The sequence below is a fragment of the Diadema setosum genome, chromosome 22, assembly GCF_964275005.1.
Source record: "Diadema setosum chromosome 22, eeDiaSeto1, whole genome shotgun sequence".
Lineage (NCBI taxonomy): Eukaryota > Metazoa > Echinodermata > Echinoidea > Diadematoida > Diadematidae > Diadema > Diadema setosum.
In genome coordinates, this window is record NC_092706.1 from 30,338,329 (window position 1) to 30,359,374 (window position 21,046).

A 21,046-nucleotide genomic window follows, 5' to 3' on the forward strand; every position below is an offset into this window, starting at 1 on the left:
CCATTTAAAGCAAGTCCTGAGTATTCTCTGACAGCTGTCTATAGGAAATGTGTGTCATGGCAAAATCAGCTCATCTGCAACAGTAAATGTTGATGGGTCATACACAATATGTACACTTACCCTAGATATAGATGTGATTTTTTCTAAAAGGCAAAAGGAGCACCCCTGGTTAGCACTTTTCTACTTACTAATAACTGATGAATTATAAGCGCCTACAGTGTTACCTCGTAACTCACATCTTACAACATCAAGGATGACAAATTATAAATTGATTTAAAAAAATAACAAATACTACAAAGGCACAAACATTCAAGTGTGCATCACATGCTAGTACTCTCCTTGCAAAACATGCCTCTTGACAAGCACAAATCATAGGAAGGCTTCTTTATATACACACATATCTCAAGTCATGGAGAAATAGAAAACGTCCTACAGCTATTTAAAAAAAAATGCCTTGGAATGGACCAACAGACACCCTGTCAATGAAATTATAAGTTAAGCTTATAACACACACAATCTAACATTTTTTTTTTTTTTTCACGACACTGGAGATGAACTTATAACTTGATGAGTGCAAGAATCCTAACAAATATATATTTCCTTGTTTTATCATTAAAATACATGTACCAGTATGTTCCATTTGCCCGTAGTTGGTACTTATATTATGTTATGTTTGAACACACTTTTTTCAAGATAAGAATCTTCAGTGACACATTCACCATGACAAGAATCTGTGAAGACATACTCTATGGAGACATACTCTACAGGGGCGGATCTAGCTTTTTATAAAGGAGGGGGTTGGGGGCGGTATGCGAGCGGAGCGAGCGAGGGGGGGGGGGGGAGGGGTGTGGGAGGGGGGTGTCCCCCTCGCACAGTAGGGAGAATTTTTGAAAATCTGTGTGTGAAAATGGCGTTTTCTTGCATCTAAAACACCACTATTTTTGGTATAGAGGTCATTGCCATAAATAGAAAAAAAAAAATAAAATTACAAGTTTTAAAAAAAAGATAAGATAAAAAAAAATGGTCCCCGGATTTTTTATTATTTTATTATTTTTTATTTATTTATTTATTTATTTATTTATTTTTTTTTTTTTTTTTTGGGGGGGGGGGGGGTTGCAACCCCCCCCCCCCCCCCCCCCCCCCCCTCTAGATCCGCTTCTGCTCTATGGAGACATACTCTATGGAGATATACTCTATGTATCACCGTACCTTATGTTCATGAGCAGCTTTTTGCTAAATCTTCCAAGTGTAAGAAACAACTGTCACTTTATAATACAAACTTCAAAACTTCAGTTAAACAAGACAACTAAGAAAAAAGCCTGAAATCTTGATATAACTTGACAATAAACAAATACTAGTTAATTTCACTGGAAGATAAGAACATGTAAACAATACAGAAGTGTACTTTAACATCACAATTTATCAACTACATGTTGTACTAGTAATGTATTAGACCATGATAATGCTGTCCATAATAAATGTAGAGAATTTCTGCTGAATACCAAACACGTGGAAGGCTTATACGGATAATGTGCACGGTTATTCCACTACATGTATCAAACTTTGTTCGATTTATTTCCAAATACAGTAGATCACTCCCTCTTCAATAATCATAATTATAATCACATCACAACCATCCTTTCAATGATGGTGGTTATTACATAGATTGGTTGGACTGGAGTGTAGAGAAACTTGTTTTTTAATTGTTATCTAGTTATTCTACACTGATCATAATTTGAAGGATCTTTCATATGCAAACTTAAACATACATACAAGGTACTGCAGCAGTTTATTGGCACTGATATTTTGTCACACTAAATCATACCATGCTATTGAAGAATTCAGGGAAGAAATTGCCTGTAATAAATACAATGGTCAAGTTTTCTGTATTGCTCGTTCATTGATATACCTGTACCTCCATATGCTGTATTTGTGTTTGCACTGTGCAAAACAGAATATTTCCCACAATTACCATTTATGATCAAGACCTATATAAGATGTATGTCTGAATATCGCCTAAATGTACATAAACAAACTCACAATCGTAAAGACACCATTTGAAGCCACTAATACTCTCTTGTTTAAAGGCTCACCACACTCATATCTGTACCACTGGGAAACCTCACACACACAAACCTAAACTGTACATCTGCAAGTACATAAGTTTCATTTAATGACCCATCATGTCAACGGGTCCATGGAGAACACAGACTGGACATTCTTCCTGTTTGTCTTGATACCTATGGGTATCACAAATATCTGCAACAAAGACTAAAAGCAGGTAATTGAAATCGGATAACAGGCGATTTGTTCAGGACTGATCTCTCTCCTTTTCTACTACATTATGCAAACAGGAGGTAAAATCAGTGTCATGAGACACACATGAACCACATCATACAATTTTGGTCACAAAAGCATATCTACAAGATAGCATACTGTGTAATATACTGAACATTGAGATGACATTGTTTTCTTGTTGTATCAATCTCAAACTGTTCTGATACTCCTCTGTCATTTCAGCACATAAAGTTTCTCTCGGTATTTTCAAACATTTAACACTGTCTGATGAGCTGCTCCAACCTAAAGACATCACATGCACTAGGTACACGCAGCTACGTGAACAGACTAGTCACATCTTAAATACATCCCTGAATGATTTGTACAGATTGTAAGCTTGACCAGTGTTATTTGCTGGTGAAGATTTCAGCCATGCATCACTGTACAAATTACTTCTTGAACATGATGAACTTATCCTCATATACAAAAGTATCTTATTAAACTCTGTCTACACATCAAACATATTTTGACAAAAACTAAATATATCATTCATCTGCCATAGCGTTCATAGATGTAGCTATTAAATTGTAAAACCTACATTGAAATCCATTGTTCCTCGCAGCAATCTGTGTAACATATCACAGACAAACAAGCAAAATCACTACAGATGCAAATCCTATACAAACACTTGTGTTGTAAAGGTTAAATATTTATGATCTGCATTGCTTGTAAACTGCTTCATAAACTCCTTTTTTTCTCTCTGAAGTATTCATAAATCATGAACACATGCATTGTAGTTAACAGAAGGTCAAGTGACAAAAAAAAAAAAAAAAGATAGAAAGAAATGAGAAAGCTTGAGTTTCTGAGGCTTGCCCAAGACTATGACAACAAAATGCATGTATCAATGAAATTTGTGTCTTTACTAGAGAGACAGATATCAACTGTACAAGGTTCAATGGTGAGTTAAATTGGTCTCTCCATAAAATACAGGTGTAAACACTATTCATACATACACGTGTATGTTAAGGAGTATTTGGTTCTGTTTGCCCATAGACAGAACATCTTCACATTAACATACCCATGTGTTAAATGATACAAAATGATTGAACATATGGTAAGACAACTCATAGAACTTGTTTTACAATCTATGCAATGCTAAGGATTGGGAGATGGAGGACTAATGATTTACAATGCATACAGAAAGGAATGATTTAACCCAAAAGGGCCGGGGGGGGGGGGGGGGGGGGTGCAGAATCCCTAAACGTTTCAAGCAATAATTCTGTAATGTGAGAAGTCCTTGTCATGAGACTTCTTGACTTTTCTTGTTCAAGTTTTGAGCAACTTTTGAGACCAAATTTGCAATGTCCATGCATACTGTTACAAAGCCATGCACATTTTTGTAACTGCATGTCACCCCAAACGAGCACAATTTTGTGATTTTGTGTATATTTCCTATGGAAAACAGTACTCTGTCATGAAACTCGTAAACACATGATTATTTTTACTATTGATGAGTTTGATTGAATAATTTTATGCTAATCATGGTAGAAAAGTGGTCAGTGACGATATCCAAAGAAAAACAAAGAAAAAAAAGGTGAAAAGCGAGGAAGTATATAAGAAATTAAAATATGATAAAATACATAAGAATCAAAATCACTTTTGGAAGTTTTTATGATGAACAATCCATCAATTTTAGGATGGGGGGGGGGGGGGCAGAATTCACCCCCTCCGGTTTTTAGCATAGCCACAAAAGCCCAGCCCGATTAGGGTTAGGAAAGCAATAAAATGGGAGACAATGCAGCCTGTGCAAACCTGTGCTGTTCTGGAAGTAATGTTATGAAAATGGCTGCCATGGAAAACTGTAACCTTCACATATTCACTACATCAACAACATAAATGGCTTAGATTGTCATAAATATTCTGAATCGATGTGCTAATCTTTCAAGATTTCAAGCCTTTCAGATGAGACATTCTGTAATTATTTTGACTGTCAAAAAGGAGTTAGTACCCTTTTTGACACAAAAACCATTTATAACTTTCCAATATCTAAGAAGGAAAACAACACAACAAAGATATAAGCCACTATGATCAATAGAGAGAGTTCTACCACAAAATTCACACACTGTAATGGCTTTGATAAGTTAAAACACGTTTGTTCAGTTGCATTTGATGCCTACTTGGGGGCAAGATTGTAACATTATACAGTTTACATTGTGATTATTACAATGTCTTTGCCACGCTACAGAAACATCCATTGAAGTACAGTATAATAAATATAAAATGTGCATGTAAACCACATTCACAAGACAGAAATCAATGCTGAATCAAGGTGCAATAGCTAGCCCCAGTCTAACTCCACGATCACATTCTTTGCACTCTACATTCAGAGGGAGCCCTGCTAGAACTGGGCCATCACTTGGTCTTGAATTTCAGATCACGCAATTTGATGATGTCTGTGCTGAGGATACCTTTAATTTGTTCGTATGCGACATCCACGTCATCATTCACGATGATGAAAGTTCCCTGGCTATCAGTCTCCTTGTTGACTGTCGGGGAGAAAAGTAAAGACGAAACAAATTGAATAAAATGAAATTCATCTATAACAGGGAAATTCAGAACCCATTCAAATTTAATCCCCAAAAAGAAATAGCAAGATGTGAAAATTTGATCAAAATTAGACAAAAATTAGGGAAGTTATGAAAATGTGAATTCTTGCTAACTTTTGCAAAGCAGTCATCAAGCAGTTGATATGCAAATGAGTGAACAGATGATGTCATTATCTCACAATTTTCCAGTGATCTTATACAACAATCTGACCAAAAAAAAAAAATGGAAAAAAAAAAATCTGCTATAAAAGTGTAAAAAATAATGTAATTCCTGGTTGAATAACCAGAATACTCGGGTAGATGTACAGTATATACAACTGTATTAGGGTATGAGACTAAAACATAACTAAGTTTGAACGATAGAGCTAGCAAGATTTTGTGTAAAACTACCTGGTAAATTGTATGGTGATGACATCATCAACTCATTCACTTACATAATCGAATTGACTGTTTGAAAAGAGTTTTATGAAAATAAGCAAAACTCCACAATATCATAACTTTCTTAATTTCTATCTGATCAAATTTTCACTGTTGTACTTATAAAACTGTACTCTTTCTTTATCAGACAACCTGAACTGATTAAAAATTTCCCCTTAATTCTGCATGAACATTTCCTGAAAAGACAATATGGTGTAATGTGAGTATAGAGCCCCTTTCTTTAAATTTGTAGCACCCACTTAAGCCCAAGTGCTGTCTCTGTTATGGTAACACCACAATATTTTTGACACAGTATCAACCTAATGTACAAAATGTATATGAAGCAGAAGCTGTGTCATTCTTAAATATCTCCCTCTATTTTCTATAAGAGTCTCTACACATGGCAGTGTACATACATAAATCAAGTGTCACTTTATAAGATTTATGATGTCTCGGGACTATATTATATTATTCCCAATGATGCTCTCCGAGGCCACGTTTGAAGATGGTATGGTGACAGTAATCTCATCTAAGGTTACCGTGTTAGGGAAGAATGCTTGAAATTTGCTTCTTGCCATACATCACTTCAACATGCACTTGAAATGACTGAATTGCATAAGAGTGCTCATAAATTGCCAAATTAGAAAATATAGATAGTATGATTTGTGTCATTTCATGGAGGGGAATTTTGTGACAGGGTGAGCTGTAATAGAAATGCCTTCATTCATTAAAAGCATTCTGCATCAAGTCTAGATTACAATATTATGGATTATGATGCTCAGGCCCTCAATTGTACACAATGTACACATCCACATAGGTTAGTATGGATTCATTTCAGAGTAAAACCTTGCACAAACTAGATCATTATAAAACTGGGAGGGAAAACAATTACAGTCAAACGTGCCTCAGCTGCAGCCACCTGTCTATAGAGGCCACCTGCCATATTACATACAGCCATCAAAAAATTTTCCCCAAGAGAAAAGCCCCAATAGCAGATACTTTTTCAATGGCCACTTTTTATCATCTTCTCTAGGTTGCTGCTATAGACAGCTTTGACTGCACATATTGTCACTATTCAACATTCTAGATTTACAACAAATTATGATTTTCCATGTGAAACAACACTGAAATCATATCTTCAAAATGAAAATTTAATTGAAATATTAGTGAAATCAAACAGAAAACTTGATACACAGGACTACAGATAATAACTAGAAATGTCGCTACAGCGACTGGTTATACCCCCGCAAAACAACATTTCATAAGCTTTGGTCAAAACAACATTTCATAAGCTTTGGTCAAAAAACTGAGGAAGTAGTTAAATCCGCAAGATCTTTCCTTGATCTTCTGCCATTAATATGCCGTTACCATGGCAACGTACTTTCGGGTACTGTCGAAAAATGCGTCTTGCACATCTACAACCAAAGGCACACATCTGTACCAAGTTTCATGGAAATTGGGCAAAAACTGAGGAAGTAGTTTGCAACACAAAATTTTCCATCATTTTGGCTCATAATATGTGAGCTGTTACCATGGCAACATACTTTTTGTCACTGTCAAGAAATGTGTCATGCTGACCTATATCCTAAGACAAACATTCAATATGAATTCCATGAGAATTGGAAGAACACTGATGAAGCAGTTTTGCCATGAAGCATTTTGCCCTACATTTTACCAATAACATGCCGTTACCATGGCAACGCACTTTTTGCCACTGCGGAAATATGTGTCTTGCACATTAACATATTCAGATGAACATCTGTACCTAATTTCATAAAAATTGATCAAAAACTGTGGGAGGAGTTCGCGACGCAAGATTTGTACCCATTTTTGCCCATAATATGCCGTTACCATGGCAACGTACTTTTGGGTACTGTCAAAAAATACGTCTTGCACATCTACAACCCAAGGCACACATCTGTGCCAAGTTTTATGGGAATCGGTTGAAAACTGAGGAAGTAGTTCGCGACGCAAGATTTGCAACGGACCGACCGCCCGACCGCCCGACCGCCCGACCGACCGCCCGACCGACCGCCCGACCGACCGACCGCCCGACCGTCCGCTGATTCCTATATACCCCCTTCAAACTTCGTTTGGCGGGGGTATAACTAAAAGGCAATTACAGAAAAACTAGATAAGTAGGAAATGTTAACACATGGCATATTTAGTCTGTAAAAAGGCAATGACCACAAAAAAAAAAAAGAGGTAACTCAAAACAAAACCAGAATTAAAGGCACATTAACAAGAGGTTATGACTCTTACTCAGTCATAGATTGTTTGCAGAATATAAACATCATCTGAAGTTATACAGAGGCAGATAGCTCCATGCTGTTTTTTGTAAATTTATATCTACAGAGTAACTGGTTAAAGTACATGGTCCAAATGCAGTGCACTCCTGTCATAACAAACATGGTTATAGTGAAATTCCGGTCACAATGTAGTAAAAATTGAGGCTGCAAAAATTATCCGGTCTACGTTATTATTGTTTATTCGTACGATTATAACGAAATTTTGATATACCAGTAATGAAAGAAAACTGCGGGTCCCAAAGACTTTATTATAACAGGAGTCCACTGTATTAACAAAACATTTATATGAAAGAAATTGACTGAAACAGATTCGTGTTACATTAGTGTCAAATCAAAATGTGTTCATAAAACTAAAATATCAGGTGTTCATAAAACTCAAATATCAGGAGGTTCATGGCATGTTTGTTGCTAGACAGAAAGATCCGTCTGTCCGGAGGAGTCTTTTACTTTTATGACGTTATCGCTCTCCTCCATATAAGGAGGGGATCCCTGAAGCCAGACGCAGTCTCCGCGGAACATTTCCCCGACGACCAGATACAGACCGATCTTTCAGTCAAGTTTGTTGCTACCAAACCTCAATGCCTAATTTAATGGTTTCCATTATTCATCTACATCTGTCTGTTATATATTAGTATTTATCACTGTAATCATTAAAAAGACTATCAAACACTGTCTACATGTCACTTAAAATCTCAACATTCTAAGCTATCTAAATTTTGTGTATTGTTAATTGGTTATTTCAACTGTGTTACTGAACCAAAGCACACGAAAGAACAGAACTGTTTGACTGCTTAGCCTGCCTTTAGTTTGACAATTTCATCATGTAGGATTTCTGTGAGCTGTCTGTACGTCAATTGTAAGTTGTCATTTATGACAACATATGTGCTGCCCTCTAGAAGTTCTTCCTTGCTAACTGTAAAACGAAGAAAAAAAATATTACAATGATACCGTGTTGTCACAACATGCGGAGCAATTATATTTCATAGGTATACTGTCAATAAACGAGAAAAATAAATTTCTGAAGAAATTCTTGTAGTTTAGCTTTTTTTTCATTACCGCATCTTTCTCGTTGTTTAGAAAATGAATCATGGATACTGTTGATATTACCTAATATAGTTCAAAGTCTGTTACATTCACAATAAATGCTGTTCCACACTTGTTTGTACTTTTTATAAAAGAATCAAACAACTCATAGTTGATACTCAACACGATCTAGGAAAGTATGTATTGTAGTGTACTCCTGACATGTGTTCAATAAAAAAAACAACAACAACAACAACCATGTCCAATTTTTGTTCCAGCAGAGAGTCACTGGTCACACAACAAGTCATTATACACACACACACACACACACACACACAGAGCAACATACAATGGCCACAAGATGGCACAGTGTACACACGTATATAGAAAGTACACACGCACTTACATCCACTTGCCTATACTGTAAAAGCGGAAATTTTCGCGGTGTTGAAATTTTTGCGCATTTCACGCAACCCGAAACTAGCGTGAAAATAAAAGCATGCAAATATTTTTGCTTGCCATATGTTCCAGTAGTTTATGTCTTGATTCTGCGGAATTAAAAACATGCAAAACTCTTCTTACCCCGCCAAGCGCAAAAAATAAGTCGCGCGAAAATATCCACTTTTATAGCAATACAAATTGCAACTCATAATAGCACTAAATATTACGTGAGGCATGCACTTCCACAATTAGAAACACTTACAAGTACAGACTCACTTTTTAAAAAAAATCTAAACACATTATGTGCGGTGTTATTAGTTTTCCAATCAATGCAAAGGGCATGCAGGATTCAATATATACCATGCACATCATATCTTTTACCACACTACCAGCACATTTGAACATTGTATTTCTATCTATTTCACATCTCTCATACATACAATGTCCCCCTCAAGAATATCATATAGCTTCAATATGACATTGTAAGGATTCAAAAGTAATTACCACTCTCCCCCTCTATTTTTCTCTACCTACATGTATATACCATTCCCAACTCCACCACACACACTGAAAGTGAATATAACAAGCTTTATTTGAGCTTTTCTCTGGACATCACAGCAACGTGTCTATTTTGAGATTGATATAAGATGTCAGATTACCTTCAAGAATACGGACACAGCTCAGAGAAACAATGGCCACATACATGTACATTGTCATACTCACTGTATTCAAGTTCTTTGGTTGCCGTGGCGAGTCGTTTTTGTATGGCTTCCTCTGTGTCTGTCTTCCTCCCACGTAATCTCTCTTCCTACAGACACAACATATAGAAGAGTTGAGTTTTATCCAGTCATACAGACAGGAAGACAATGATCAAATACACAAAAAAAAAAAATAAATAAAAAATGATCAAATACACACATGTTATCATAAGTTGCTAACAGTCACAAAAGTCTGTGGGATATAAAGGTGTATACTATAGCTGGAATTTGATCTCTCCCTTTAACCCAATGCCTAACACACTCTGCTAGATCTAATACAAAATTTTTAGAATCTCACAGGAAAGGATGGGTCATCTGTCTGTGGAGCAGAAGGAGAAGTAGCCTTAAGATTTTTTTTTTTTAAATAATTATAATAGTTGATAATTTTAGAGCGCCTTTTCCACTGGATACAAAGCACTATGAAATGTCATCACTGTTTTTTCCCCCTGAAATATACAGTATGTTCTAAAGACAAACAGTGTTTAATAATGTTTATTTTTTATGCATCATAATTCCCAGAAACACTGATACAGCTGTATGGATCTAGATTGCATTCTTAACATTATCATGTTCAGAAATCAGATCAAAAGTAGCACAATTTTGTTTTACACTTGTTTTCTCTTCACACATTTCTATTCTCCATTTTATACATGAAAACTCAGTCTGGAATAAAACACATTGGACTATTTAGTTCGGACAGCAAGATGGTGCACATTGATTTTTCTTTGTCAGGGGTTACTGCAGTCAGAAAAAACCAATTTTATGCATTCTGATATGTTTGCAAAATATTGTGCAACAAGGTATTTGATATTCAAGATATAATTCATTATAATGAATTATGAACATTTCTGTTTTCACCCCATTGACATAACACTATTAATCTCTTTTAATAGCTGCCTGTCAATTGATACCTTTTTTCATATTCCTCAGCTTGGTTACATAGAAAGATGTACTGTTTATTCTGGATTACTGTTCTCTTACAAAGCTAAATCATTTTTTCTTGCAGGCTGGGTTTGGGAGTTTGTTTGTTTGTTTATTTGACTGTTTGTCGTTAATGAAAGATATACCTAGCTGGATGATAAGCCAAAAATTATTTTCATAGAATATGAAAAATGATACTGGTGTAATGGCGGTGGTAACATACCAAAATCTTGAGGCTAGGAGGTTTGACAAAGATGTAGATTGGTTTAAGGTCTGTCTTCTTGATGCTGATCACTCCTTGAACATCAATATCGAGAATACAAATCCGCCTTGTATTCAGCACGTCCTGTACGGCCTTCTTGCTGTAAAATTTATACAACATCAGATTTGGAGTTTGTCAAACAACATCTGATTAAACATTAAATAATTTTAACAAAATGCCAGAATGAAATTTTTGGTGTCTCATCTTAGTACATGCGCGTGTGCGTGTGTCTGTATTTACACAGATTGATACCAATTTTAGCAGAGCATAATAATGATGAGAAGTATCCTGTAATTTTATGCAAAGAGTAGGATATATTTTGATCCCCAAACTTGACAACTTGATCACCAGGAGCAATGATGCTAACAAAATGAATGAGAATATGCCACACAGTATTTGAACAGCACAGATGAAATTATCCAGGTTTTTAATGTGCCATTAAGTCCATATCTCTATGAGCTTTTATAATCAAGTCATGATGATATCATCAGTAATTTTATGGATTCAAAGAAAAAGATCTCCCACATTGACATAAAATCATTCTCCAGTCATCAAAATGCAGTGTGCAAGCTTCTTGTTTTTATAAATCGCTTCATTTCGAAAAATGTCTTTAAAACAGGAACAGATGAAATATGCCTACTATCCTGCATCTTAGCAACCAGTATAACTGATCAAATAGGACTCTTATACAGAAAAAAGTTTTCTAATGCAAAACAACAACGAACAAAAAACAAACAGACATTACATGTATGGCACACTGAATGCATTCTAGAGCACTATATATGATGATCAAAGGCTTAAAAGAATTGAAAGAATGGCCAAGCCATAAACTGTCCAAAAGACCTGCCAATGTAATTTATTTCAAGAGCACTTGTCAGTTTTGACTTCACATTTTTTACCTTGACATCATACAATGTACTGGAGAAAGCGCTGTGCAGCAATTACACTGTACGTGTGCATGAAACGGAAAAGGTAATTTCATACTCAGTGGTGATAACCAGCAAATGGGGCCCTCTAGATGTTTGGGAATGGGCGTTGCTATGGCAACCCCATCCCTCAAGGGGCAGCTCTTGGGAAATAATCAAATTAACTGTGTGATGAAAGCAGACATGGCACTACTAGCTCAAGGTTGACTGGGCTTTGAATACAATGGTTCTGTGAACAATAACAGAATACTTCATGATTACAGACACACTACCTTGGATATCATCCAGTCAGAGGTGATGCCAGACTTTCCTCTCACCTCTGCTTCTCTTTTCATTTTATCACGTCTTGGTTGGTTTTATTTTTTTCTTGAAGTCATAAGAGTGATGCTTCTTCTATAATACACTGAATGTTACTTTACAGTTACTGTATCACAAATGGCTTGACACTACACATTCTTTGCTTCTTGCTATCTGCCACAGATGCTATGGTATTAATTGAATTATCTTATGAGAGCACTTCATTACACGTTTTTGTTTTGTTTTCTCTGTTCTTTGTGGACTCTTTGATTCAAGTATAGTCAAGTTGAATAATGCAAATCAGAAACTTTCATGTTAACAAAACTATCACAAATTTTGTGCGGAGCCAAGATTGGTGAAAATGTATGCAAAAGTTTTTGCCTACACAAAGATTGAATGCCTGTGGCAATTTGTGAAAGCATACATATTATACACAGTGTATATCACTACTACACCATCAGGAGCCTATCCTATTTTATGCAGCTGCCATTTAGCAATGTTGATCTTGTGCTCTTGTTCCAATTTATTTTGCACTTAGCATCATTCAGTTACCACTGGTACTTGACTCAAGGGTAACCATAACACCAATGTTCTTGACAAAAAATGCCTTTTGCTGCCCTTTGACTGCTTCTTAAACAGCAAATAGGATAGATGAGAACTTTCTCTTTAATCATCTCATTTCAAATAAAAGTAATTTAAAAAAAATACCAGAAGATTTGAGGGAATATGGAATATACTGCAGAAGAAAAGGAATGAAAATGTACAGCTGTACATGCTATCTCATAAAGCCATAAAGATCTTGTACTCTTTATGTTTTATAACTATAATATTTAAAGGGATAGACCTCCAAAACAGCTCCAGCAGTCACAAGAAAGTACTGGTTTAATACTGCATTGCTACTTTACTCCCTCTTTGACACTCATCTTTAGAAAACAATATCAGAAAGAGAGAGAGAGAGAGACTGATTTGCTGATGACTGTGTAAAATTATAATGAAAAATTGAGCATTATGACTCTACTCATTGTCGTGGCAGAGATAGTCAGTACTGTTCCCAAGAATCTGGAAAGGTATGTAATATTTTGGTTTGGATGAAATGTACAAAAATTGTACACCACTAATTACACAGTGCAAGCAACATTATAGTCATGTTACAAAAAATGCTAATTTTGAGCTATGAAGTCAAACCAACATCTGTAGGTCTTTAAAAAACATCATGTTAAACCTTTGCATCTACACCTTAGACTGTATGCTAGCACACACTAGATGAAACATAGTATAAAAGCCTTAATTTGTCTGTTTCTATACTACGTTGTATGTACATCCATGGCACACTAGGTACAAACTGCACACATTAGTCTGAATTAAACCCCTGGTTTGCTTCATGTCATCCCGCAGTACTGGCCCAGAAAGTTAGTGAGAGTATGAACGTTCTTTTATAGTACACAGCAACAACCTAGACTAAATGATTCTGTACTATAGAGGTCAACACACTTTTTATATTCACACGATAAATGATAGATCTGAAGATTCAGTCATCTGTTAAGGCAGGTGAAGACAATTCACAGTGAGTCATAATAACTTCAACCTACTGTGCATTTAAGTATTACATAAGGATCCCAGTAATTTTGTCACAATTTAGTCATACCAGTTGTGTAATTGAGTCACTATCCACTTGCATGAGTAAGTGACAGAAGTACAGCTGTAGCAAAATTGTAGTTAAACAATTGTATCAAGTACTGTAGTTTAGGCACACAGATAACAATTATATTTTGGATCAAAATAATTTATCCTCTAGTGATTGGTTGAAATTGCATAACATGATTATACAAGTGTATACAGTAGGTACACTATTTTCAGCTTTGTCAGATTAGTCATGATACTCTTAAAAGCACATCTCAAATAAATGAAATGAATTGCTCACTGAAAACAAAAGTTTTTTCATAAATTAAACAGTCAACATTGCTGTCTACAATACGATACATTGTAAATAAACAACCACTCTAGGTAGATACAAATTGACGAATAAGGAATACTGTATATATATTTCAGAGAGGAGCTTGACCTAGCTGTCAAAGAAATCATAGATCCTACATGAGAGTTTATGATTGCTCCCAGAGAAACTGACTCTGACTGGTGAGTAACCTTATCCACAGACAATAGGCCTGTGTGAAATAGCCTTAATGCACCACAGACACACTGATCTTTAAGCAACTCTAAAGGATTTGATGGGCTTAACACTACACATGTTGTAGTTGTATTATTTATTGACATGTACTCAAACTGGAATCAAGACTACAATTGTCTTGAGAATAGTGCTGTCGGTCACACTGTAAACACAGAGCACGATTGGAAATGGTTTGAGACATGTAGATTCCTACACAATACTCCATCTTTACTTTTATTGTGTACTTTAATCTGTACATTGTAACAAAATACATGTGATTATCAATCTTTTGTTTCTTCTGATGATTTGATTTTTTAATTTTTTTTTTTTCTCTCTGGTCTTACTTTGTTCAGGAATTGTGGGTAAGGAAAACCTACAAGCCTAAAATGACATCGAGATGGGAACATTTTAAGTACATAATTCATTATCATTCAGAAATCAAGTAACAAAAACAATACTAATAATATTCTAAAACCAATTCTTACCTTGTTCCATACAAATTGCCAGAAAACTGAGCACTTTCTAGAAATTCTCCATTAGCTATAGCTGCCTCCATATCTTCACGAGTTGTAAAGTGATAATCTAAAAAGGAAGAAGAAGAAAAGAAATCATCAGATTCATTTCACAGACAGTTCTCAGGTTTTCATAATTCTACTTTCTACAACTGGTGAATATTTGTCATTTTTCCCAAGGATCAAATAGCTTTAAATAAAGGTATTGCTTACCACTGGGAGCAGTGATTTAAAAAAAAAATGTTCGAATTATCACATTTGATGCATCAATGTACAGGCCAGTTGTAAAACAAAAAATCCTTCCATATAAAAACTTTGCAATCAAGCCTAAAATGTAAGGATATATTACTACATTTCTCAATACTCCCGTAAACCACAACAGTAGATGGTTTATTCTAGAAACAATTTTGTAATATCTAATGTTCACATTTTGTCTAACAAAACTTAAACTTCATTACACTGCTAAACATTTTTACACTGGTTGCTAATATCCCTAACTTGCATTTTAAAACTATTTTGAAGCACTAAAGCTGGGTTTTTGCTTCAAAATCTACAAATGGTAAATAACAACTTTAGCGTTATTTCAAAGTTTTGCTTCAGGGCAACTGGAAGATGATGGTGGCACTTTTACCAAAATGAGATCTCAGTTGAACATGAATATCCACTTGTTTTTAACTTAGCACAATTGTAGCAATTTCCTTGCAACATGGACAAATGGCATTTACTACAGTTGTAACTGCAATTTAAAATCTATGAGGTAGAATTATTTGAAAAAGACAGAAAAGATGGTAAAAGAAGGCATGAGCGCTTGAATATATGGGATCAAGATTTCAGATCAATGCACAGAGGAGAGAGACCTCCATAGAGGTAACATCATCATCATCAACAACAACAACAACAACAACAGGACTATCATGGTATATTAAGTTCTATGTATTCATTACTTTGTTAGACCTAACTGGAAAATTAGCAATCAAATGGTTTTAATCAAGTGCCATTCCTGAACAGATACATTGTATTTTAGCAATGTTAGACTCAACCCTGTTCATTCTGTCACATCTTGGTGAAATGGAATCCACACACACACAAACAAACCTCCGTATCACATTGTCAAACAAAATGGCAATTAGAATGAATAGTACCAGAAATGGTCAACCTAAAGAGATCATAATATGACAATCTCTCTCAAGTGCTAATAATGATAGTATTTTACTTACGGACTCCATCTTCTTCTCCTGGCCTTGGCTTCCTTGTTGTATCTAACAACATAAAATAAAATTTGTCATGGAATTTCTTAGGGATGGTACACTATAGCAGGAATACCAATTCAAGACATATACAGACTTAAACTGTGATGTTTATACTCTAATGACTGTTCGGTAGTCAACAATAATATGTAACATTAATCTCATGCCTTCAATTTTCAAACTTCTTGATAGAAATATTAAGCAGTTCCTGAAAAAGTGCTTGGTGAAATCTTACAGACACCTTACTTACCAACATGAGTAGAATACATTTAGGCAACGACATGCATTTGGTGCCAATTACCATGAGATTGGTTTGAAAAGTAAACCAACACAGATCATAATATGAATATGGTGTAATCTATGAAAATCTTTATGAAATGCTTCATTTTTTGACATATCTTTGCCTTTAAACATCCCTCATCCCTCATCTCACCATATCAACTTGGGAACAAAAAAACACAAACAAAAACAAAAACATGTGGCTACATCTATGAGCATAGTAAACATCAAATGAGTATAACATTTAGAATCTACAAAATGTAACTTTTTATGCCGGAAGTATGGACAGTTTGCAGAGAGAATCACTTACGGCTGACGGAAAAGCCAAACATGTCCTTGTGTTCAGCCATGAGTTTTTGGATCAAAGTGCTCTTCCCTGACCCTGATGGACCACAGAATACACAAGGTCTTGGAATGTATTCAGCCATGATGGTTAGACCTGCAAAATGAGATACAAAGTACATGTGACACTACCTCGACAAAAGGTTACTTTACCATGCAAAATCTGTTTGTTGGATAATCATACAGTCATGTGATTTTTTAAATGGGGTAGATGGAGGGTGGTTCCTACCAGGATGTAACATTTTAGTTTCTACAGTTCAAAGTACAAATGTATCCTTGTCTTTGACTTTACACTCAGTGGCGTATCTAGGGAAAACGGCGCCCGGGGCAAGCACGAAAATTGCGCCCCTAATTTCTGAAAAAGTGTTCAACCCCAACCCCATCCTGGTAGGGACTTTAAACAAAGTCCACATGATGCTTTTTCAAGCACTTAAAAGGGATCTTTTGTGGGTGATTTAAATGTAATGAATTTTGATAAATTTTGGTGAGCGAGCGCAGCGATCGAGCCGAAAATTTTTGTATTTCAGCTTACAAAACATGGAATTCTTGTCATTTTTTGCTTACCAAATCTTACAATTCTAATCAAGATATAGGGACGGCCTTATAGATAACGATTTATACCAAAAAAACTGAGGACTTGTAACAAATGTACACACAAGTAGTTATGTACATGTATCAAGGCTGTATGCATGGTTGTTTAATGTGTACATTGTATGTACACAGGGTGACCAGATTAATGGAGAACATTCTATATGATATAGATATAGTACATACAGGCTGACCAGATCAGTGGAGAATTTTCTACATGGTATACAATGTAGCTACAGTACATGTATGCATGTGACAGGAAATACATTATAGCTCACTCAATCTAGAATGATTTAACCCATTCCAGAAAATTCTATGAAGTGCTGGCTGAGTGAGGCACTGCCCTTGTAACCCAATGTGATTGGTAGTTAATTTTGGCAATGATGTTATGCACATATTAGGCAGTGAGTCATCCAGGATTCCTGGAATTTGGACTTGCTAGTATGTTCAGGGATGTAGCCCCAGGTTGGAGAAAATTACAGAATGTACTAGAAAGGGGTGAATGAATATATAAGCTGGAGAAATTCTGAGGTAGGCAGAGTACCCAACACCTCTGCTCTGAGAGTAAGTCACTTCTGGCTCTGAAGCGACTTGTTATAGTCAGTCCTGTGTTACATGTACCTGCTGACCTGCTATACAAACTGTGTTTGTGGAGATAAGGCCTGGGAGACATTTTGCCTGCAGAGAACTAATTTGCCTACGTTGGAGATAGACTCCATATTTTAGTGTCAACGGACATTATTACGGCAAAGCTGTGACGGGCTGGATTCCTTGCTGGACATTATAAAGTGAATCATCATTCAACGCATCAACTGGACGTGGTCGTCTTAACATTTGGATTCTGCCCGTTTCCTGTGGATTCCGCACGTTTCGCTGTGGACGTACATATCGTGGAATTTACCCCGGATCTATAACGTGGATTATTGCAACCCATGCCTCTGGATTTACGTCGGAGGAATCATTCATCGGTGCATCAAGGACCATTCATCTGTGCATCGAACATCGTAGTTAGACATCACCAAGGGACTATATAACATCGTGATTACGATTTGGGCTGTAATGCGTGTAAGTGATTTTATTACTGATTTATAATTGTTTCTCTTGATCATTATTGTACTGATGTGAAAACCGATTACGAGTCTGTACCCACAATATCACTGTTAATAAACCGCCTGAACATTAGTTGATTGTTTCTTTTGTGCGATCATTCTCAGAGTGATTTTGGTCGTAACAAAATTGGGGGCTTGTCCGGGAAGTGAATTTAAAGCCAAAACTTAGAATTTGGAACGTTCCGGAACCTAGAATATTGGTACCTGACAAAATACCAGTGAGTTGTTTGTTCAATTGCATATTGTGTGTAATACATGTGACAATGTCAATCAGTACAATGGATGTTCAGGCATTTGTTCAGAGGACAGATTTGTCCCTCAAAGATTTGCAAAGGTTACGCAAATGTGATTTGACTGCTATTGCACAGCATTTGAATGTTGATGTTCCACAAGGTGTAAGAAAGGCAGAGATTCTTGACTTAGTAGCTGGTCACATGGAGCTCAAAGAAGAAATTGACACTTCAGATCAAGCTCAAATTTCAGATCAAACACGGCTTGAGCTTGCTAAATTGGAAATCAAGGAGAGAGAAAGAGCAAGGGAACTAGAACTAGAGAAAGAGAAGATGAGATTAGAAATGGAAAGAGACAGAGAACAAAGAGAAATAGAAAGAGAGCAAAGGGCTAGAGAAATGGAATTGAGAGAAAAGGAACTGGAAATTAAGAAATTCGAAGTGGAGCAACAACTGAAATTGCGTGAGATGGAATTGACTCATGCACATACTGTTGAAAATCGTGAAAGGGCTCCCTCTGAATTTGATTTGGCCAAGAACATTCGATTGGTGCCAAAGTTTGAGGAAAACAGAGTTGATGCATATTTTGTGTCATTTGAGAAGGTGGCTGACAGTTTGAACTGGCCACAGGAATTTTGGCCCATGCTCCTTCAAAGTGTGTTTGTCGGCAAAGCAGCTGATGTGTACTCATCTCTCTCAAAAGAGCAATCACGTGACTATGCTACAGTCAAGAAGGCAGTGTTGAATGCGTATGAGTTGGTGCCAGAGGCATACAGACACAAGTTCAGAAATTCGTACCGCAAACCAGGCCAGACACATGTTGAGTTTGCTCGTGAAAAAGAAATGATGTTCGATAGGTGGTACAGATCCCTGAAAGTGGATCAGGATTTTGATAACCTACGTGAGGTTGTTCTTTTGGAAGAATTCAAAAAGAGTGTTGCTTTCAGTGTGAGGTCACATTTGGATGATCACAAAGTGACAAGTTTGCATAAAGCAGCCTTGATGGCTGATGAGTATGAGTTGACCCACAGAAATGACAACAGACCACCTTTCAGGAATTTCTCTGGAAATAAGAGAGACAAAAATCATTCGAGCAATCCAAAGAACGCTGGTTCTGAAAAAGGCACGAGTTCTGAAACTTCATCGGCACCAAAGCCTCAATCTGACAAAGGGTCCAGTACAAGTGCAAATGTCATCAAATGTTTTAACTGTAACAAGACAGGGCATGTAAAGTCACAGTGTTGGAAGTTGCAAAACAAAACAAAGAAGGACATGGGATTTGTCATGTCAAAAAGTGTCCTACCTGAAAATAGTGTCCCGTTCAGTGAAACACAGGCCATTGAAAGTCAATCTCCCAAATTCAGAGATAGGACTAAGCAGGTGGATGAGAGCTATCGTAGCTTTTTGTTTGATGGTGAGGTGACCCCATGTACTTCTGGTGAGGCAGGTAAGCCAGTAGTCATCCTGCGGGATACGGGGGCCTCTCAGTCGTTGATGGTGGATGGTGGTATGACTTTTCCACCAGATAGTGCAGTGAATGCAAAAGTCTTGATTCAGACTGTTGATGGCAGTTATATGTCAGTACCACTGTATAGAGTGGATTTGAAGTGTGACCTAGTTTCTGGTCCTGTCACTGTTGGAGTTGTTCCTGAGTTGCCCATGGTAGGCATTGACTTCCTGTTGGGGAATGACTTGGCTGGGGACAAGGTGGTTGCGTCTCCAGTTGTTTCGGATAAACCAGTGGTGGTTGCTGAAACTGAGCAGTTGCAGGAGGAGTTTCCTGGGAATTTCCCAGATTGTGTCGTGACTAGGTCTCAGGCTCGTAGAGCTGTTCAAGATGATGCGGATTCTGTTGATGTGGAGGAGAATTCTGGTGTTTGGTTGGCAGAAACCTTTTTCAAGGATTTGAATGATGGGGTTGCTGTATTAGGCTCCGAGGCTAACAGTGATGGGCTGTTTAGCAAGTCTTCCTTGGTTGAAGCACAGCAGGCAGACTCTGAGTTGAAAGGCTTGTCTCAGACGGCGTGTTCTGAGGCTGAGGCTGAAAAGGTCCCTGAGTGCTATTATGTCAAAGATGGCATTTTGATGAGGAAGTGGAGACCTCCCCATAGGCCAGCTGATGAGGATTGGACGGTGGTCCGTCAAGTTGTTGTCCCTCCCTGTTACCGCGGTGAGATCTTGAGGATTGCTCACGAGTTACCTGTTGGCGGCCATTTAGGCGTCAGAAAAACAAAGGATCGGATCATGAGGCATTTCTATTGGCCAGGGTTGAATGTGGATGTGGCTGAGTTTTGCAAGACTTGTCACACATGTCAGGTGGCTGGTAAACCACAGCATT

The 21,046-nt window shown here is 36.8% G+C and overlaps 1 protein-coding gene across 1 annotated transcript in view; it reads right to left on the reverse strand.

Moving 5' to 3' along the window:
• Nucleotides 1-3,887: 3,887 nt before the first annotated feature.
• The window catches only part of LOC140245056 (guanylate kinase-like), a 33,136-nt gene continuing 15,977 nt past the window's right edge, over nt 3,888-21,046 (reverse strand). Inside the window, exons 2-7 of the mRNA XM_072324650.1 lie at nt 16,750-16,878; nt 16,131-16,172; nt 14,887-14,983; nt 10,976-11,114; nt 9,797-9,881; nt 3,888-4,823 (exon numbers count right to left, since the gene is read on the reverse strand). Coding sequence (XP_072180751.1) covers nt 4,690-4,823; nt 9,797-9,881; nt 10,976-11,114; nt 14,887-14,983; nt 16,131-16,172; nt 16,750-16,878 — 626 coding nt within the window. The 3' untranslated portion in view covers nt 3,888-4,689. The remainder of the gene's footprint in view (nt 4,824-9,796; nt 9,882-10,975; nt 11,115-14,886; nt 14,984-16,130; nt 16,173-16,749; nt 16,879-21,046) is intronic.